The 22,849-nt window shown below is 45.2% G+C and overlaps 1 protein-coding gene across 1 annotated transcript in view; it reads right to left on the reverse strand.

The window, feature by feature from the left end:
- The window catches only part of LOC145414581 (uncharacterized), a 151,149-nt gene that overhangs the window by 20,488 nt on the left and 107,812 nt on the right, over nt 1–22,849 (reverse strand). Inside the window, exon 7 of the mRNA XM_080284099.1 lies at nt 4,333–4,516. Within this exon, the coding sequence (XP_080140225.1) occupies nt 4,333–4,516 (184 nt within the window). The remainder of the gene's footprint in view (nt 1–4,332; nt 4,517–22,849) is intronic.

Raw genomic sequence — 22,849 nt, forward strand, 5'->3', positions numbered from 1 at the left:
AGAAAATATCAAGCGCAATAAGCAAAAGAAATCGCCAAGGAGGACGTGTGACAAAATCTGGCAAGAGGACGAGAACACGAGCTAAGTCGCGTCTCTCTCTCTTCCGTCAACACACACAGGACGAGAACACTTACAGACATGGGTGGATCTGGCTTCTTCCTGTCACTTCCTCTTCCTCACTGGTTATTTGTATCTTAATATTACTTCCTTTCTATGCAAGAATGGAGGAAGCAAAGGATGTGTACCTGTAAAAGCCTTCCAATTCAACTTTGAAAGCCAAACTGAACATCCGTTATTTCGAGATGCCTTGATACGTGACATCTAAGAGATTCAGGCTCCTTTTAACTCTTTCAGTACGAGGATAATATTTTTCATCTTTCATGCTGCCTCCAGACGATTTTGTTAAGCTCAGGGAAGACTTTTTAACAAGAAGAGTTAAAATTAATATAATCTTTATCACCCCCTTCACTACGAGGTCTTCCTTTAGCTGAATAAAACTAGTAGGTGGTAGCAAGCACACAATGTCATCGTACTGAAAGGGTTAAAACAGTGTAAGCGAAGGAGTAGGCAAGATGGAACTTCATGACAGTTAATTTTAGAACCAACCGGATGTAGACTTGACATAGGAAAGTACATTTAAATATCCACAATGCCTGAATTTCGAACCAGAACTCAGGGAAATGACAGACAGAGACGAACGCAATGCCCTTGAGCCACAATGTTTCCTCATAAACAGCTACAGATATACAAGTGCCACATATAAACAGTCGTCCATAATAATCTATATTTACTAGCCTGTGTTAATCCCATGACTACAATGACATTTTTTTTTTCTGACATTTTTTTTTCATGGTTTAGACGAGCGGCCATAGCGAAGAGTTAGTGAAGGCCGTAAGTAACACCCACAGGTCGAGGTGTCTCCTACGCGAATACAATCGTCTAGAGATAGGAAGTATCTAATAAAAATTATGTTCTTGTGCTGAAGTGATTTGTGTCTGGGTATGAAGGAAGGAATCTACAAAACCCGCCCTCAGTACAGGTCGTGTACATGTGATGTACACAACCTGTGATGGGGTCAAGCCGTGAGGGCAGGCCACGTCCTTTATCTCATTAACGCTATGTTTCACCGCCACATAAATAATGCGAGGCAAGGGAGTCACCTAGAACATCTGTGCACCAAACTACAGCAGCCAACGACACGGCCGGCACTCACAGCGACGCATCTCACCGTCATCTCGCACTCACTCTTACTGTAAATTCTGAATAAACTAGGGGATGTGGCGCCCAACAACCTACACTCCTAACGTAATTCAACCTAATCTAGCTTATCCGGGCCACAGCAGCCGAGTGGTTAGTGTTGCTGGTTACCAAGCCGCCAACCTGGTAACATTAGGGTTCGAATCATGATGAGGACAGCTACCAGCACTCGACTATGATGTCCAACTGTCCATACACCATTCGTGGGTTGGTAAGTGAAATGAGGATCTAGGGTAACCTGGATGATACAGTGGCCTTGTATGTGACTGAATAACCCGCCACAAGCTCAAGGGCCTAAATAACGGAGATGAGCACAACGACTTAGCGTCCATGGCGTTTGTTTTCACGTTCACCTTTAGCTTATCGCAATTTACCCTTTCCTATTAACCTACACTAGCCCAACCTATCTTGACTTATTAAGCACATCCGACTCTTCCTTCTCGAGCTTAACACAGTCTACCCCAACTTTACCTGTGTTTGTATAGTAGTTTATGTTACCTTAATCTAACCCTTCCTTACACTGTCCACCTCTACCCTAACTTATCGTAACCTATCTTACCCTAACCACACCAGACCATGTCAAATCAAACCTAACTAAACCAGACCATAGCAACATTAACCTAACTTATCCTACCCTAACCAAATCAGACCATACAAAGCCAAATCTACCTAAACCAGGCCATATCAACACTAACCTAACCTAGCCTTGGTAACTAGGTCATATCAAACTAAACCTTGCCAAACTAGACCATATCAATACTAACCTAGCCAAATAGTACACCATAACCAAACCAGACCACATCAAAACCAAAGCTACTTTAACCAGACCTTGCGCAATCTCCCTACGTCATCCTGCAAAAAAACAAATCATAGTTACGACAGAGAATTGATCGTAAGTTATTTTCCACGACTCCGGACCAGAAGGGCCACCTCTCCTAACAACCATCAGCAAAGGGGTGGCCGTGCTGGGTGGCCCTTTGCTCGCCATAACTGACTAATAAATATGATGCTGTGTGATACTCTGATGACAGTGGAGGGAAGGTAGAGATGGAGAGAAGGTGGAGTGGAGAGGTTGAATTTGAGGAAGGTGGAGAGGAGGTGGTAGAGATGGAAGAAGGTGGAGAGCCAAAGGTGGAGGAAGGTCGGGAGTGGGAAAGGAGGAGGTTGCTGGAAGAACTTAGGAAAAAGGAAGAAGGTTATACAATATATATGATGGTGTGCGATATTCCAATGAAAGTGGAGGCGAAGGGAAAGTAGAGAAGGAAAGGAAAAGATGGAGGGAAGGTAAGGAGCGAGAAGGAGAGGGAAGGAACGTGGAGAGAGTGTGGAAGGGTGGAGGAAGGAGAGGTAAAATTAGAGATAACTGGATGAATGAAAGAAAATTAAGCAAGTATTAAAGTAAATATGAATATGTGAGATATCTTGATGACAGTGGTCGGTAGGCAGACGGGTGGAGGAAAGATGGAGAGGTAGAGAGGCGGAGGAAGGGTTGAGGGGAGATGGATAAGTGAAAGGAGGAGGTATAGGTGGACGAGGTGATAGGAAAATGATAGAGAGAGAGAGAGAGAGAGAGAGAGAGATAATGAAGAGATACACGGAGGAGAGACAGAAGGCGAGAATTAGGGGAATGTTTGAGCAGCAGCCGCAACAGTAAAGCCCTCACAAACACCCCCTCATCCACAACACTTTGAATATTGAGAGTTTTTCGCCATGAATAATGTATACGGGAGGTGAAGGGGGAGAGGGAGAAGAGGGGAGAATGAGATGGAGGAGAGGGGATGATAAGATGTGGGGAGAGAGGGGAGTGGGGAGAGAAGTAAATGAAGGAGAGGAAAATTGGGAGAGGAGTGGTAAGGGGAGTGGTAATGGGTGAATTGGGCTTGAGAGGGAGGGGAGGACGAGAACGAATTGAGGGAAGATGAGGTGATATGGAGGAAGATAAGGAGATAGGGAGGGAGATGAGGAACACAAAGGAGTATGATTATAAAGAAACAAACAGAAACAGAGCTAATGGCCTCTCCTGGCTATTTGTTAAAGGAAACTAACTATGGTATCTAATTCCATTCATTAAAGAGGACTATAATGCAAGAAAGAAGAGGGGTGGAGAGGTGAGGAAGAGGAGAGGGAGATGAGATAGGGAAGGGTAGAATGAACGGAGGAGATGGGGAAAAAGAGCATGTGAGGAGGAGGTGGAGGAGGAGGAGGAGGGAGAGAGGAAGAGTAATGATGGAGCTCCAAAAATCAGGCCAGTCTCCCCTCTTTTCCTCCGCATTTCATTAGTGTTCTCTCTCTCTCTCTCTCTCTCTCTCTCACACACACACACACACACACACACACACACACACTTACAACAGTATTCCACAAAGGGGTAAACAAGGGCCGCTTTACAAAGTTAGCAACCGCACACGAGTAATAAAAATACTGAATCGGTTTAGCCCTCCCAGTCTCAGAGATGTGGGCTTTGTAAGGAATGCAGTGTGATTTTTCCATGACAGGTGCCGAAAGATATCTCTAGGATACTGAAGAGATGATAATGGACTGCATATTAAGATATACTCTTGTAGCAGACTTTGGCGAGTTGAAAGACAGAGGAGTTGAGTTTTTGATACAAAAAAATAATAATAATAATAAGTTCCACTCAGCTGAATATAATCGACTGGAGTTAGTTGCAATAGAACACTAGAGTTGTGTGACCCATGTGGAGGTTAAGGCAAATGAACATACCCATTAATCCTTACTGGCTGTTAGGGTATGATGTGACTATGGCATCTGTTCTGTGATTATATGATAATATTACTCACTGTATCTTTAAAGAAAATGCTGCATTGCTAATGAATGATGACAGTTTGGGCCCCTTCATAACCCTAATGCTATAGGGTATTATATGGCTATGATATCTCTTCTACAGGATAATATGCCTGTGGTATCTGCTCTATGAGATTATACTTACTGTGTTCTAAGGGTAGAAAAATGTTGCACTGGTGACAGATGATGGTAATTTCAGTTCCTTGATGATCTTTATGTTATAGTATGATATATTTACAGTAACTGCTGTAAAACGCTATAAATACTTACTGTGTCCTAAGAGTAAATGCTGCACTGGTAATGGATGATGGCAGTTTTAGTCCCTTAATAATTTCTTGCCACAACTTCTTGTTAATAACGTCCACGAGGCCGCCACGCGCCACCACCAGGTTGTACAGCTCGTACAGGTCCAGCACCTGTTTGGCCATGATGGGTAGCCGGTTGATGGGGGTACCTGAGGAGGCAAAGATCAAACATCAGGTCAAGGTAGGAGCAATGTGATCAGAGTACATGACTACATTTAAAGCCACCAACTGTTCTGCCATGGGTTGCTAGGTTTCCAGATCTCAGGGTAGGAGATAAAAACTGAAAATATGATGAGTGTTGATGTGAAAGGAGTCGTGAGGCAGATGGTTGGTGAAGGGATGCATGAGTAAACAGCAAGACACCAGCAGTATGTAAACACGCTGTGCTGACAAACAGTGTGCCGCGCAGCCATGAGGCGAGCAGAGGAGGGCAGGACTCATTACATGGTGAGGTGCCAAGTTGTGCCAGTTATCAAGAGCGCCACGAGTGACAAATGAAGTGCGAGCGATGCCGGAGTGTCAGTGTTATTAATGGACGCAAAGGCCAATTAGTGCTGCCCCTGCCAATATGCTCCCTCCCTCCACCACACACGGGGGGGGGAGGGGGGATGGAGGAGGGAAGCAAGGCTGGGTAAGAGACGGAGGGAGGAGCGCAACAAGACTGGGTTTGAGACGGAAGAATGAGAGAGACAGAGGGAGGAGGGAAGCAGAGCAGGGTAAGAGACAGAGGGAGGAAGGGAGGGAGGAGAGGAGAGCTAGGAGGGTGGAAGGGAGGGCGGCGGTAAGAGATGGAAGGGTGGGGAGGGAGAGGGAGAGGGAGAAGGCTTCTGGAGGAGACGTGAGCGACGAGGGTAGAGAGGAGGGAAGGAAGTGAGAGGAAAGAACAGGAAGATGGAGATGATGGAGAAAGGATGGAGTAAGAAGTAAGGAAGTGGGCAAAACACTATGAATGTGGAGAATAATATGGAAAAGGTATACTGGTGAAGAGAATGATGGAGGAAAAGGCAGAAACGTGGAAAGCAAAGTGGAGAACACAGAAGGAAGGTGGCGAGAAAAATGGAGGAAAACCAAAGTAGGTCGAGAGGAAGAAAGAGGAAAAATGAAGTCGGTGGAGAGAAAATGAAGGAAACGGCAGGACGGTGGAAAGAAAGCGCGAAAGAAGTGGAGACATGACAGCAAAGCAGGTGGTATCAAAGGAATGTCAAGCTTTTTACTTTGAGGATTTATTTTCTTATTATATTCTTACTGTTCCCTGACGATTTTATTCAACTGAAGAAACAAGTGTAATATTCCAGGGGATAATGAAGGCTATAATCTAACCCCTCGAGACCAAAAAATCTAACCAAAGCTGAGTAAAACGTCTGGAGATTTCACGAATAAAAATTCAAGATACGTCACAGGGCTGAAGTGGCTCAAATGTCATGACTATAAAGCCAATATAGCTCTACAGGGCAAGAGAGGGCTTTATGCTGTTTTATTTACCTACAGTTTATTCACTTTAATTTGGCGGAGCTTATCGTCCTTTTACAGCTTATTTCCCGTAGCTCAGTGGCAGAAAAAGACATTACTACAGCTCTACATCCATTGCGAAGAACTTCTTCGTGACTAGCACCATATTCTAGTGTTAATATTCTGCTACAGCTCAACATTCAAGGTAGAGAGATGGAAATTTTACGTCCAGTTAAAAGCGAACAGAGATTAGTTGTATTTACCCCGTAGCAGTAGACAGGATCTGAGTCTGCCTCATGCTGTCCTGTCTCTGCATTTACCAATCTATTTTTTAACTTTATCCAATCTATTTTTAACTTTATCCAGCTTATTTTTTAACTTAATCCAATCCATTTCAGAATGCTTGTATAACCGAGGAAGTTTGTAGCCTGCGATATCGGTGCCACCACATGAAGGCGTCCCTCTATAGCTACTCTTCTGGGTTGTAACAATGAATAGTGAACACAGAAATAGCACCAGCACCACCACCAACACTTCCTCGTGATTAATGGTGTGACTCTCTCTCTCCCCCAGCTCACACCCACCACTACAATATTAACGCACTGCCCCTTCACACTAATTTTATGCCAGTTAACTCTTTCAAACCTAAAACGTATTTTTTTTTTTTATAGTCTGTCTGTATTCATCTGAGGGCTCGTCACGTAAGGAAGCTCCCTAACATCTCTTCCACAACGATTTATTTTTGGATATGGCTGGTTAATATCCTTTTGTACGTTATTAACTGAGGGCTCTTGGGCTCTATTCTCGCCGGGTAATGATGGTCCCTAACACCTCTTCCTCAACGATTTATTTTTTATATGGCGGTTAATATCCTTCTGTACGTTATTTATGCAGAGTATGGCGATATTGGAAGGATTTATGTAACACAGAAGAGGAAGGTGAGGTGTAATAAACAAAATAAATTGCTTAGGAAATGGTGTTAGGAAGCTTTCTCAACCGACGAGAATACAAGCCTTGATCATTAACACATATATAAGTCGTGATTGCGTGAACTTGAAAGCGCTTTTGGTTATGAGGTAGGAATAAGTCTCCTTGTAAACTGCACAAATCACATCTGCATTCTGATTATTCTTTGCTATTTAACCGAGCTAAAAGAGGCTGAGGAGTTATGCCACGCCAGAGTAAACGCGCGATGGCAATCTCCGGTGGTAGAAGGGGACGTCCACTCACTCTATGTAGTGCTACCTGATGGGGAAGTCTTTCATATTGTTATCTCCATTGGTAGGTGGGAGCGTTCGATGTGGTACTACCTTAAAGTGACTCTGCACTGAGTGACAAGATAAATTGGTTTCTTGCTGGCCAGGAAACAATTTGCTATGCTGGGTTGTAAACGCATAACCAAATGGACACCAGGTGGTCTAGTGGTTAAGACGCCCAAATTGGATGTGGTCTATAAGGGTTTACACATTATTTTTCTGAGTGACTGTAAGAGTCTGGGCATTGATAGTCACAGCCACCAAGAACTCTCTCATAATTGGTAACCCTAGTATTATATTTTAGCCAACCAGACCATTTTCCTTTGCAATGTGTGAGTTATGGGAGCCTGAGTGTTAAAAAAAAAATCGACAAAAAACATTAACCAGATGATGACAAAATAGTGGGTAAAAAAAGAGCAAAAACCGGTTATAACAACAAAAAGCCGCGAGGAACATTAGGCCGGCGAGTGCTTCCTTCCTGTCCCCCACGAAATAAAAATAGCGTTATCACCGTCAGCAAAAAGCGTAACAATAGAGGAGGACGGCCGTAAGTCACACCACAGCCGACGTCCCTAACACCAACACCATCACCTCTACTCTCAACCCAACACCCTTACCCTCACCCTGACATAATCCGCCTTCACTTTGCCTCACGCCCACCTCACCACCCTCACCCTGACACAATCCATCCTTACTCTCACTCCAACAAAATCCACCCTCACCCTGCCTCACTTTCACCCCACCACCCTCACCCTCACTCTAACACAATCCACACTGAAACTCACTCTAACACTCATATTCTTAAGACAATCCACCCTCATCCTACCCTTATCCTCACTGCCACCACCAGCACCACCCTCACCTTCACCCAAACACCACAATCCTTACCCTGCCTCACCCAACACAATCCACGAACATTCATAAATCAAACTCGGTGTACTAATCCTCTATGTCTACTTCATACTTAGGGCATGTCCGTCACTTTCCTCCCTGATGCACCAAACGAATGAGAATCCCCTATGGAGAGAGAAAGAAACATAACAACCCTCTCTCTCAGCTTGGGAATATTAGCCAGGATATGACAGTGAGAAGTAGAAGAAGTGAAATATTATAAGTGAATTAATTATTAACTCTACCTGTGTGCCGGGAAGAGTTTATGACCTGTAGAAGAGGAAATGGTTTTTGTCAATTTTTCTCTAACTACCTCTGAAGATGAAATTCCTCAACAATACCAAGTGCCACCTTCACCCCAACACAATCCACCAACACACTCATAAATCAAACTGGGATGGCTGTGTACACCAGGATGAGTTTTACAAGATGAGTTTTAAGAGCTGTCCAAGAGGAAGTACTTTTTTGTCAATTTTGCACTAAACTGAAAACAAAATTCCGCAACAATCATTAACAAACCGGGACAGTCCTCTACAAGACGGTCTCTCACATCTCCCTTCATTTAACCGGGTGGCTGTTACTTGGCCTCTTCCTTTCAGTACAAGCATATCTGTAGTTTTCATCTCTCCATTTTGGTCTGTCTGCTTCTTCCCCTAAATCCATGCCTGGCTTGCCATTCAATCCGCTGATAGTCCAAGTAGTGTATGTGGTGAACGGTGTGCTTGTGAAATACGATGTGTTGTATTGGCCGTCTGCGTGTGTTAAGAATACATCAGTATAACCCAACAGGCTGCAAACATATGCTAGTCTATGAGAGAACATACTCGCAGAATCCACTAAAATAACCATCACTACCATGTTTCGAACCAGACTCATGGTAGTAACATCGTGGGGTAATCATACAGTACAATAATGAGTAAAAAATAAAAATAACAGATCCGCAGTGTAATCTTGCTAGGTTCCAGTGGTGATAAAACTACCGATTTGTATCTCTCCCCAACTATCCACATCTATTATCCATCTTTCATCCCCACGTGTGTCCACTATCCAACTTTCGAACCAGGTGTCTACACTCTACCTTTACGTGTGTACTATTCACCTTTCATTCTCATGTGTGTCTACTATCCACTTCTACTATCCATCTTTCGTACCCAGGTGTTTCATTATCCACCCTTCGTCCCCTCTGCCATCCACCCCAGACCCCTAACCTATCCACTTCCTCATTCTTCAGTCTACCCTGAGTGTGGCTTCTCATGCACTTCCCCAATAACTTATCTCCCAAATACCCTGCCTCATCCTTGACTTGTGTCATTCATTCCATGTCCATGTTTTGCTTTTGCATATATATTAGCTAGCCAAACGGACCTCTTGGAATACTCTCTCTCTCTCTCTCTCTCTCTCTCTCTCTCTCTCTCTTTCTCTCTCTCTCTCCATGTGTATATGTTTTGACAATGAACAACACTTTCACTTTAGTAATTATGGGTAACGTAGTTAATTTATCAAAGCAACTGAAATAATTACCAATAATTTTGTGACGTGTTGACATGTCCTCATCAGTCTACTCCGGGTTCTCATCCTCGACACCCCTCACCTCTCCTCCCTCATCATCACCTCCTCCTATCCCCCTCTATTTCTCTTCACTCTTTCTTCCCTCTTCCCTTCCAGTCCTCCAAGAATACCCCCTCCTGTCCCCAACCTCTCCTCCCTCACCCTCACCACATCCCTTCCCTCTACCCCCACCCCTCCCAATCTTCCCTCCTCCTTCCCTCTGCCAACACCTCCCTCCCTCTATCTTTCCTCTTCTCCCCTCCTGTACTAAGTACTTTCAGCCACTATCCTCCTTCTCCCCCTTCTTAACTTTCATTCTTCCCCTATCTTCCCTCTCACCTCCAACTTACTCCCCCTCTCCTCCTCTTCCTACCCACCTCTCCTCCAACCTCCAATCTTTCTTTATGCCTTCTAACCCATTTTCACTCTCAACCACTCTCTTTCTCCTCTCTCCTCTCCCTTACCTTCATCGACTCTCCCTACTCCCTCCTTTTGCCCTCACCCTCACCTTCTCTCCTTCCTCCCGCCCTTCCTCACCGTTCTGCCTTACATTCTCCCTCCCACCACCCCTTTTCCCTTCAACCTCTTCTCCTCACCGTTTCTCGTTCTCCCTACCTTTCTTCCTCTTCATGTATCCTTCCCTCGTAAAACAACTACAGAATAGTTATCTCTGTTAAAACCTGCTCAATAAAACCCTTCAAAGAACAAGTAGATCTGCTGCTGTTTGGTTACCTTTGTACTATTTTTATTTTTTTACTTCCTTCATCCCTCGAGGGCTCTCCTTCCATTCTCTTCAATCTCTCCTCTCTTCCCCACCTTTCCTCCTGTCTCCTCCCACACTTCCTCCCCTCCCCATCGCTCTCTCTTTCCATCCCCCCCATCCCATCCCATCCCCTCCTCATCCCTCTCCCTCCCCCACCCCCGCAATGCCTGACAAGAGCAAATAACACTCATGCGACATACCCGAGAGTCGTAACAACCCGACATAACAGCCCCATTACCGCCCCTCACGCTGCACCCGTTTCAACAAGCCACCAGCCAGGCAGGGGGAGACGCTAATGAAATATCCAATAAGAAAAAATGTGCCTGAATTACTGGGTGCTCGGAGGGGCCCGGGGAGGTGAGCCGCTAAATTGCCTTATATCATGTGAGAAACAGAGGGAGGGTTCATGAAGGAGAGAGAGGCAGGGTTCACGAAGAAGAGAGGAAAGGTTCACAAAAGAGAGTGAGAGAGAGAGTTTGCGATGGAGAGAGAGGGGGGGGGGAGGTTCACGAAGGAAGACGGCCGCTCTGTGTTACGCATTCTTCCTTCACGTTCTTTGACGTTCTTTGCATTGACCTCAAGGCGCATTCCCTCGCTGTGGTCGCACATACAGTACAAATGTATAAGCACACCAAGTAATAAATTGGCCGACTCTACGCACCTTGCTGTTTATATTTCACAAACGAATCCTCTGCAGAACTAAGGCCAAAACACCCTCTCAAAGAACCCTAACTTGAACCCTACTTGGAATATAAGCCATTGGACCTTTAATGCTTGCCTTTGTAGAGTTTCGTTAAAAATGTTTGTCAGGGTTCGGATTTTTGCTACACACACACACACACACACACACACACACTCGTACTTCCCTGTTCTACTGTTCCCTGCCATAACCTCCCTGTCCTTCCGCGTCCTCCCTCCCTGTTCTATAGTACCCTCACTGAACCTCCTTGCCCTGCCATCCCATGCCTCCAGTCTCCTTCCCCTGTATTTTTTTCTCTCTCTTTTCCTCCCTATCCTGCCTCCCTTTCCTCTATCTACCTCTCATTCTTAACTCTCTCTCTCTCTCTCTCTCTCTGACTGACAATTCTTGCATAATCAGCCTCAATGATGATGGTACTATTTGTTTTTACAGAACGGTGTAATCTTCAGTCACGTCCTTGTACATAATGTGTGCGTGTGTGTGTGTGTGTGTGTGTGTGTGTGTGTGTGTGTGTGTGTGTGTGTGTGTGTGTGTGTGTGCTATGATGACTCAAAATCTATTTTCTGGCTTCTTTTTCTTGTTTTTGGATCGTACTCATCCCTTTATAATATGGTAAATGGCAAAATGATGAAAAAAATTATGATATTCCGAGACATGGTGTGTGGGTATTGCGTGTCTGTGTGTGTTTATCAATCAGTCTGCTTCGTGTACACGTGTTTGATAATGAATGTGTGACTGAATGTTTATGTGTATGTATGTATGTATGTATGTATGTATGAATGGGTTGTACGTGCATGTATGTATGTATCCCCTTCCCTTACTGGCCACCGTCCCAGACTTTAACAACCCCCTAAAGTCATTAACAACATATTTTATTTCAGAAAATGGAGAAATATTGGCGGGGTAGGCAATATGGCGACCACAAACACGCTTCACCTGGACACTAAAAAAACTCAAATTGGTCCATTACCGTGTCTATCGTGTGATTGTGGCCGGGTTCACAAAGCAACGTTCAGTCTCGAAAAGAATCGTTCACTTACAAGGGTTCTATAGTCTGTCTACTTTAACTTGGCCTAAAAATGCCATCCCTTCATCTTGAATGGTAAGATTTACAGGAGATTAACCTAAGATGCTACAGCAAGTTTGGTCTAATCTGAGGAAGTTTGCTATCCCCTTTCAGCTTAGGATGGCTAAGTATAATCACACTGGAGGGTCGATTTGGCTAGTAACCAAGGAGACTATTCCTACCTTATAACTAACATCATCGTTTTTCATGCAACCATAGTATTCATTTTGTGGGCGTAGTCCGGGTTTGTCAGGTGAAAAGAAACCGATTACAGTCACGAAGAAGTGCTATGGAATGGGTACAGAGCCGCAGTACTGTCTTAATCTGCCACTGAGTTACGGAAAACAAGCTACAGAAGGACGAAAATCTCCTCCTACGTTACGGTGGACGAACTCTAATCGGGATGTGTTGGCGGACGAACCTTTCTGAGAAGATCGAAGCTGGGTGAGACAGTGTGGCCGTCTCAACACGAAATATTTCAATAACCTCGGCTGATAATTATTGACTGCCGGACCTTCCTCATCCAAGCCTGCCTCAAGCCTGCACGCACACACACACACACACACACACACACACACACACACACACACTTAATACAGATGATCTTAAAGTGAGCAGTCCTCTGTAAACTAGTGTGTGTGTGTGTGTGTGTGTGTGTGTGTGTGTGTGTGTGTGTGTGTGACAGAGAGAGAGAAAAAAAAAAATGGTGGAAAAGAGGGGGGACTGCAAAAAAAAAAAAGGGGGAGGGGGGGGAGGAGAAGGTAAAAAGCGAAGGACAAGGGACTGATATGGAAAAGAAGGAGGGGGGGGGTGAGGTGGGAGAGAGGTAAGCCAGGAATGATGTAAGGTAAGGGAGGATAGTAAAGAGGGGAAGGGAGGGGAGTAGGGGGAAAGGAGGGGAGTGGGGGGAAGGGAGAGTCGGTGCAAAGTAGGTAAATTGAGGCAAGGCGAGGTGCGGGAATGGGAGGGATAGGGGAGAGAAGAAAACTACAAGGTAAGGCGACTTGGTGACTCGGTCGGTGTGGCACTGGTCTCATGTTCGGGGGTAAGTATGGAGTGGGATCGAGTGACCGCCAAGAATTTATGAAAAGGTTAACACTCAGGCTCCTGTGACCAACTCTCAGCTGAATAACATCGCCTGGCGTCAACGGAAATAGATTACCAGAGTTGTCCTGAACATAAGAAGGCCTAACAAGCAAGCGCCTTTCCGCAGCAATCAAATAACCAAACTTAAGTACACCATACCCCTGTAACCTACCTCTATCTTTTCTTTCACAGCACAAACCTATTACCTGTTCAACCCTCCTCCTAACCTCCCTTATGACTTTATCCCGTAGGGGGAGGGGAGGAGGGAGAGGGAAGAGGAAGGTAAGGTAAGGTCAGGGGAGGGGAGAGGAGTAGGAGGAGGGTACCGGTAATAAGCAGGCGGGAAATCTACAGCCGTTCATCTTAATCCTATCCAGATATCAAACACCTTATCAGCCACCAGCACCGCCCACACCCGCCCACTCCCATCATCATCATCATCATCATCCCGCCCTCAAATTGCCTATAATTCTGGCGGCCGTGGCATTATCTCAGCCAGCGTATTATTACCGTCTCGGCCCTGATTTGTCTGCTATCATGAGCCGGGGGGGGGGGGGAATATGTGAGAAGGGGGGAGAGGGGAGGTAAGGCAGAGTGAGGAGAGGAGAAGGGAGAAAATAGGTTAGGGAGCGGAAAGGGAAGCAGATGGGTTAGGGAGAGAGGAGAGGAGGAACAGTGGGATGGGACGACAGAGAGAGAAGGAGTGTGAAGGTAGGGTAGGGAAGATTAGACAGGGGAGAGAAGGGGAGGAGGAATGGGTAAGAGGGGAGAAAGGAGGAAAGGGGGATGAGAAGGAGGAGGAGGAGAGGGGAAGAGATGGAGGTGGAGATGAGGGAGAAGAGGTGAGTAGGGAAGGATAGGGGTCATGGTGGGGATGCAGTAGGGTGAAGAGAGGGGAGGAGGAGGGTAAGAAACAGGGTGGGGAAGAGGGAGAGGGGGTGAGGTCAAGCATACTTTATTAATGATACTGACTTTGCGACCGAGTTAAAAACATTGTGCATCCTCGCATGTAAAAAATAAATAAATAAAAAAAAAATAAAATCCAGTATGAGCAAATGTGTAAGGAATGTTTGAGTGGCTTGATGGATGGGCAAATCGAAGGACTGATTGGATAGATGGATGGATGAGTGAGCGATGTGTGGATGAAGAGGTGGGTACGTGGACAGATGAATGAACACGTGAATGAATGGCTAGGTGAGTGAAGAAAATGTGCGTGGATGAGGGAATTGGGAAACAATGTCTGGATGGATGGATGAATGAACGGATAAATGAATAGGTGGATGGACAAATGGCTAGAAAGCTCCAGATCGACGGGTAGGTGAGCGGTAGGATGGAAGAATGTACGTGCATGAGTGAATGAGTGAATGAATGAATGAATGAGTGAATGAATAACGTCTAGGTAGATAAATGTGTGAGTAGCGGCGAAGGTGCATAAATGAATGACTGAGCTGGCAAATGAATAGGTGAATAACGTTCGGGTAGCTATGTAGGCGCATGAATGTGGGATTGATGAATGAATGAATGAATAACTGAATGGCTCAATAACGTGTAGGAAGATGAATGTAAGGGTAACTATGTAAGTGGATGAATGAATGAATGAATGAATGAATAAGTGAACTGCAGATAACCGTGAGTGTGTCTATGGCTCGTATTCTCGTTGGTTAAGGAAGCTCCCTAACACCTCTTCCTAAGCGATTTATATTGCTTAATGCGCCTTGCCGATCTCGTCTGTGTTACTTAAATCATTCTATCGCCCTACTCCGCATATACACGTGTAAAACTATATTAACCAGCCTTATCCCAAAATAAATCGATATGGAAGAGAATACGAGGCTATATGTACGTGGGGGGAGGGGAAAAGCGGGAGGGGGAAAGGGAAAGGGGAGGAGGAGGGATGGGAGAGGGGAGGGGGAAAGTGAAGGAGGGGGTAGGGGGCTTGAGGACACTAATGACCTAAGACACGGCAGCTCCTTGGGTAATCTAATCCCGCAGGTGCCTCCCCCGGCGTGATCTTATTTACCTCCTTCATTATCAGGTTTGTCTTATACGTCGCAAGGGAGTTACTCGGTCTTTGGGTATATAGGTAATGGACTGTTTTACTCTCTCTCTCTCTCTCTCTCTGTTTCTCAGATTATGAAACTTTTTTTTTTGCTCTCGTCGGTCATGAGACTTTTACTTCATCTTTATTTTTATCTTAGTGTTTATTCGAAAGAGGATTTTTACTACCATAAGTCAAGTGATCCTCATTTTTATCTCACACCAGTCACTGTATCTTCTAAAATGGAAAGTTCTTAATTCGTTGTAAAAGGTGGGCCTATTATTGCCAGTGAAATATTACTTAATCGCTTCAAAAGGAAACTTAAAATTCTCATGGAAAAAAAATCTCCATTACTTTTTTGTCACCCTTCAATCTGCTCATGAATTTTCCTCTACATGTTACATTCTTTTTACCACAGTTATTGCTCATCCCTTTCTCTTCTGTCCTGTGTGGGTGACTGTTTTAAGAGACATTTACTGATGCTTGCTGAGTCACTGACACGATCTCGCTCAGCCTCCCCCCCCCCTCTCCTTCCTCCATCCTCCAACACTCATATTAGTTTTGTTCTATGTGGGAAGTGGCTGGTGAAGATGTTTTGTTTTTAAGATTCAATATGGATAGATAGAGAGACAGACAGATAGATAGACAGACAGATAGATAGACAGACAGATAGATAGATAGATAGATAGATAGCCAGATAGATAAGATAGATGGACAGACTGAGTGACTGGCAGACAGATCGAATGAGAGCGACAGAGACTAGCAGAGAAGAACTGAATAAAGATAAAATCTCACGAACTGAATCAAGTATCTGGCTAATATCCTGGTCGAATAAAAAAAAATCTGACATGTTATAGCTGAGCATCGGCCATAAATCTGAGGACATGACCCCCGAGCCAACTCTCCTGGTTCCCTGTGGCTGACTAACCTGGGACCACGGGTGTATCACTGCATGGCTGGATGGATGAATGGATGAATGGATGGTTGGATGGGTAGTTAGACAGATGGATGGTTGGATAATGGATGGACAAAGACATCGGATGACTGAATGTAAGTTAGACGGATAAATGGATGAATGAACGGATAGTCAAACAGATGGATGAACAGGCAGACAGAAAAGTTAACAAATGTAAGAGACAGATGAATGGGTGAAGTCAGACAAACGAATGGGTGGCTGGATAGATGGATAGATAGATGGCTGAATGAATGGATGGATGGATGGATGGATGGATGAATGGACATACAGAAAGGCTGGCAGGAAAACATTCAACCTCAAGAAATGTCACACAAAAATAAATAATCTAATATCCTAGTCGGCTCCATAAACAATCAGATCATGAGCCATAAACCCACAAACATGACCCCCACCCGCCTCCCCCTGGTCTTCGTTGTTGACTCATCTGCAGCCACAGATGTCTGACCGGATGAGTGGATGGTGATGGGGTCAATGAGGTTTGTGCAGAGGAGTGGTGGCTTGTTTAAGTTAAAATGGGTTAGGTTAGGTTAGCATGGACTGGCTTGGATTGGTGTGGTGTGGTGTGGTGTGGTGTGGTGTGGTGTGGTGTGGTGTGGTTTTGGGTTCGAGTGGTGTGATGTGGTGCAGCGTGGTTAGATTTGGGGTTGTGATGTGGTGGGGTGCAGTGTGGTGTAATGCGGTTTGATTGAGTTGGTGGTGTGGTGTGGTTTGGTTTGCCTTGGGTTGGATCGTGTTGGGTTTGGCTGCGATGGATTAAGTTTTTCAAGATGCAAGGAGCGACCTCTACAACCACCACCATCATCATTATCATCCAATTTCCACAAAATACTAAATGGGTACGATCCAGAAACAAGAGATATGACTAAAGTTACGAGAATTATCAAGTGTGTGTGTGTGTGTGTGTGTGTGTGTGAGTGTGTGTGTGTGTGTGTGTGTGTGTGTGTGTGTGTGTGTGTGAGAGAGAGAGAGAGAGAGAGAGAGAGAGAGAGAGAGAGAGAGAGAGAGAGAGAGAGAGAGAGAGAGAGAGAGAAACTCGTAAGACACCCTGCTCAGTATTTACACGCTCGCCCTCTCCCAAAACTTGCTACAAACAATGAAGTATTAAGAAGTAGTTTGGCTGTACCCCTACCTTTTATACCTCGACTCCAGTGAAGGGGAGGAGACGGGCACATTTTCACCCTTATACCACCATAACATAAGGCCCAAAATGCATAGTCTCAAGGCAAGAAGGGAAGGAGGGGGAACAGGCACATTTTCACCATTATGCCCCCGAAGCATAAAGCCTAGAATCCTGCATCTCAAGACAAGCTGGGAAAAGATGTACAATTTTCACCCTTTTGACTCCCTAACATAAGGCCCAGAATTCGGCTTCTCAGGGTAAGGCTTGGAGACAGGTACAATTTTCACCCTTAAGCCACATGTAACATAATGCTCAAACTCCCAAGTCTCAGGGGTACGTTTGGAGGAGTTAGATTTAGTCCAGAGTATTTTCTTCACAGTTTGGCTGCGCTACTAAACCAAATAAAATCGTCTTTCTGCTGTTCTTGACTAAATAAAATAGTCTGGTACAAGCAACAGTAAACTTTAAAATGACGTTCTCTGGCTGAAAGAGGTGGGGGTAGGGGATCGGGTGGGGGTGAGAGGGTTTGGGTGGGATATGGGGAAGAGGGAAAGCAAGGAGTAAGGTAAGCATATGAGTAAGGGTAATAGTAAGGACCAGGGGATGAGCAGGGGAAGACGAAGGGTCAGGGGAAGGGGCAGTGATAGGGGTGGAGATGGAGGTGGGGGTTAGGGTGGGGGTATGGGAGGGTTGGGTGAAGTTTACGTCGAAGCGGCACGAGGTCAACAAGGCTTAGATCCGTCCGTGTCCAGGAGGTAATAAAAGGAAGGTAGCCCAGCGGGTGATCGCTCTATGTAGCTTGGCTGAGCACTGACCACCTTGGAGACCCCTTAACTTCTTCCAGCTCTTCCTTCCTTCCTTCCCTTCTTGTTCTTAACTTCTTCCAGCTCTTCCTTCCTTCCTTCCTTCCCTTCTTGTTCCCTGGCTTCATTCCTTCCTTCTTTCCGTGCTTCCACCTCTTCCTTCCTCCTTTCCTCTTTTCTTCTTGTTCCCTTCCTTCCATTTCCTTCCCTTTTTGTTTCCTCCCTTTCTTCTCTTCCTCTTCATCCATTCTATCCATCCATCTCACTTTTCTTCTTTTCTTTCACTCATCCATCCATCTATTCATCTAATCCTAGTGATCATTTTCGAGATCCTTACCTCGTTCTCTCCCTTCCTTCTAATCCTTCTTCCTAGTCCGTTCTTGGTTTCTTATCTATCCATCCACCTACTTTACCTGTCTATCCATCCATCCTACTGTCCTTTCTTCCTCCTATCCATCCAGAGTACCTCAACTTCCTTCCTCCTTCCCTTCCTTCTTTCTCTCCAGCTTGTTTTGTTTCTCCTTCTTTCTATTTTATGTCTGTCCTATTCTCTCTTTCAGTATTATGGTTATTCTTTTCATCTATCTGTCCGAGCATCCATTCTCTTTATCCACCTGTTCATCCGTCCATTTTTTTCCTTCTTCCATCCATCCATCCATCACGCCATCAATCCTCCTGACCACCTTACGTAATCCCTCCCTCCATCCTTACTTTTCATCCTCCCTGCCATCCCATCCTTCATCTTTCCATCCTTCTTCCATCTTCAGAGACTTAGTTATGTTCTCCCTTCCATCTGGTTTACTAAAATTTCTATCCATCCATCCATCCTTCCACTCTACTTTCCACCCATCCATCCTACCTTCCCTTTTCCTTCCTTCGTTACAGTAGTACCTTAACATTCATCCTTTCACACATTCCTTCAACAATCCTACATCCCTTTTCCATTTCCATTTATCCATCCTTCCATTCATCCATACATCCTGCACCCTATCCATCCGTCCATCCACTGTTCCCTCCCTGCATCCACTTATCCTTCCTCTTATTCATCCACTTATCTAGCCATCCATTGTTCCTTTCTATCCATCCATCCTTCCATCACACCTTCCACCAATCTCTCTCTCTCTCTCTCTCTCTCTCTCTCCCCCCGTCATTCATCTCACCCTTATCTCCTCCCCTGAGATTTTCCCCCATTTGTTCCCCCATTTTCTCGATGTCACCTTCCCTCCCATTATCTCCTCCCCTCTTTCTCCCTCCCCATTCAGACCTCTCCCTCTCTTTAACGGTTAGTGACCCTTATATTAACCCGTTTACTACGAGATACCTCCCCAATGCTTAATAAAATCGTCAGAAGTTACCATGAATATATCAGAGATCTCTCCATCTATCTAAACATCTGTTCACCTACCCATCTATTAATCTATCAGTAGCCAGAAGCCTTACTCTTGAAAAAGGTGGCCAGAAGCGAATCGCCTCCATGTCACTCTGTCGCACATCATCTGAATGTATGTCCGTTTTGCCACAAGCCAGATTCATAACCAAAACACACACACACACACACACACACACACACACACACACACAAACTCATATTCCGATCACCATTCATCTTTCCCTTTCGGCTCAACATCGGACAGACCTGAGAGGAGGGTGTAAGGTCGAGAGGCAGGCGAGAAAATGCGGGTGTGTTCCTGGTGGTGGCGTATGTGAGCGGACTGGCCCCACACAGTACTAATTAACCCTGAGCTCCCCCGGGGTGACAGTAGTTGGCCTGCGTCACTGAGGGAGGGGGGATATGGATGGACAAAGAGAGAAGGTGGAGGATATGGGGGAAGGGAAGGGAAGGATGTAGAGAGACACAGAAGGGGAGGATAAGAGAGGTGGGGGTAAGGCTGGACAGAGAGACAGAAGGGGGAGGATAAGGAAGTGGAGGATGAGAAGGAGACGGAGGGAGGGGAAGATGCAAAGATGAACGAAAAGAAAGATGGACGGAAGGTTAGGGGGACGGGGGAAAAGAGGTAAGGATGAACGAAAAAGAGAGAAGGAAGGAAGATATGTGGCTCGGGGAAAGGAGATGAGGATGGACTGAAAATGAGCGAGGGGAATATAAGGGGGACGGGGAAAGGAAGGTAGGGAAAGACAGAACAATCAGAAGGAATAAGAGATGAAAGTTGCTAAAGATGAATGGGGCGAGAATGAATGACTAGGAGGGAGGGGTGTTGATATCTGAAATGAACAAGAGGTCTAGGAATGAAGAGAGAGAGAGAGAGAGAAAGTTATTTACACAAAAATTTATGAAGTGGGAGACAAGGAATAAACAGGGGGAACAAGAAATGAACAAAGAACTAGAATGAATAGGAGTAACTATAAATGAATATGAAAATTAGTAAGGAATATAGAGGCTGGGAATGAACATAGAGACAAGGAATGGACAGGGCAGCTAGGAATGGACAGGGCAGCTAGGAATGGACAGGGCAGCTAGGAAAGGGCAGGGAAGCTAGGAATGGGCAGGGAAGCTAGGAATGAACAGAGGGAATTAAACTGAACAAGGAAGCTAAGAAACAACAATAAGACTAAGAATTAAAAAAAAAAAAAAAAAGGGTGGGGGGCTGATCTTAAAAATTAACAGGGAAAATTAGAAATAGAGATGCTGCTAGAAAAGAGTAAGAAAATTAAGAATGATTAGAAGACAAGGATTCTCTCTCTCTCGCTCTCTCTCTCTCTCTCTCTCTCTCTCTCTCTCTCTCTCTCTCTCTCTCTCAACCCTCTGCGGCACTAATGACAACATGAGAGTTAATGGAGGGATAATACCACATCACTCCAATCACCACCACCCTCAATAGGAAAAAGGATTACGGAGAGAGAGAGAGAGAGAGAGAGAGGAGCGCAAGCATGTGTGCTATTTTAATAAATGTGTATTATTGTATGTATTTGTGTATAAGAATGTGTGTGTGTGCTGGAGGGAAGGCAGGAAGGAGTAGGAGGGAAGGAAGGAAGGAGGGGAAGAGGAGGAAGAAGGGAGCCACGGGCGCTGGAATAGTGTAGAGAGGGTAGGGGAGCGTGGGGAGGGAGAAAGAGGATGAGGATGGTGAGGGATGGACGGGAAGGGGGGAAAGAGGGCAGTGGATAGAGTGATAGAAAGGAATAGAGATAGAAGAGTATGGAGGGAGGGAGGTGGGGAAGAGGGAAGGCAGGGCTGGTGTGGAGGCAGGGAACGGAAGGCGGGAAAGGGGAGAGATAAGGTATAAAAGAAATAGGTAAAGAGAAAGGGAGAGTAGGTGTGTGATGGAGAGAAATGGGTGGGGGTGTGAAGTATGAGGGAGGGTGGCGTGGTGTGCGACATTGTGTGGAACGAGTCATCCTCTCCACCTATTGTTAACCCCTGACCTGACCCTTTATGCCAACACCCACCCTCCCTTTATACCAACATCCCCCATCCTCTGTGCCAACACTGCCGCATCCCCCCCCTCTCCCACATCGCCTTTATACGCACAACAACTTACGCAAACAAACAGATACACGTGCTCTCCTTACCGTTGTGACCCTCCTAGTTCTCTCTCTCTCTCTCTCTCTCTCTCTCTCACACATCCTTTACACTCATTCGCCACGCCCACGCTTCGCCACGATTCCAGTCCATTCCTCCCTAGGGCGGTGGTCAATACAATACAACTCTACACTGAATACTGAGAGAAACTGAATATTCACGGTGTATAATGTGAGTGTGTGAGGAAGTGTGAATTGTGAAATGAATATGAGAATGAGTGAATTTGTGAATAGGAAATTTGGGAGGGTTGAATGGTGAGTGAATGGAGTCTGTGACCAATTTCGCTGGACACTCTGATAATAGTCTTTCTGCTTTTGTTTTCTTCTGTTTCTGGTTCACTGTTATTTCGCTTATATTTTACTGTGGATATGGGCGATGATGATGATGATGATGATTTACACACACACACACACACACACACACACACACACACACACACACACACACACACACACACACACACACACACACACACACACACACACACACACACACACACACAACTTCACGCTCGATGGCTTCTAATGCACTCTGCTCATTCAGACACTCATCTACAGTTGCTCATTTTCCCTCAGTTACCTAAAGTGTGTGTGTGTGTGTGTGTGTGTGTGTGTGTGTGTGTGGAGAGAGAGAGAGAGAGAGAGAGAGAGAGAACATGTATACGGTAGGAAGTACAAATAACAAGCGACCTTCAGAAACAAGGTTATTTGGTGGAAAAAAATTAATTCCACCAAAGATCTAACCAACATGTATGAGACAAGGCTAAGAAGAGGAAAGAAGAAAGGAGAAGGAAAGTTGGAAGACAGAAGAAAGAGGAAGGAAAGTTGGAAGACAGAAGAAAGAGGAAGGGAAGATGAACAAGGAAAGAGGAAGAAGAAGAAAGAGGAAGAGAAGAGGAAGACACAGGAGGAAGGGAAGAGGAAGACACAGGAGGAAGGGAAGAGGAACAAGGAAGAAGGGGGAGGGGGACATGTGCTCTACCGACCAATCGTAATCCATTTGTTCCGCTGTCCCCGCTACCACCACTGACCTCTCTCTCTCTCTCTCTCTCTCTCTCTAAATTTCTTATGTCCCTGCTATCAAAAATCAAGTTATTCTGTTGGCATTAAGATCAGATCAGCATAGTTTGTGTGTGTGTGGGGGGGGAGTTTACACATCTAAGTAATGCTATATATAACTCTCTCTCTCTCTCTCTCTCTCTCTCTCTCTCTCTGTGCCATTTGCTTTTCCTCTTTTCACATCACT

This window comes from Coenobita brevimanus, chromosome 100 (assembly GCF_032717465.1).
Source record: "Coenobita brevimanus isolate Jiangsu-jjx chromosome 100, ASM3271746v2, whole genome shotgun sequence".
NCBI lineage: Eukaryota > Metazoa > Arthropoda > Malacostraca > Decapoda > Coenobitidae > Coenobita > Coenobita brevimanus.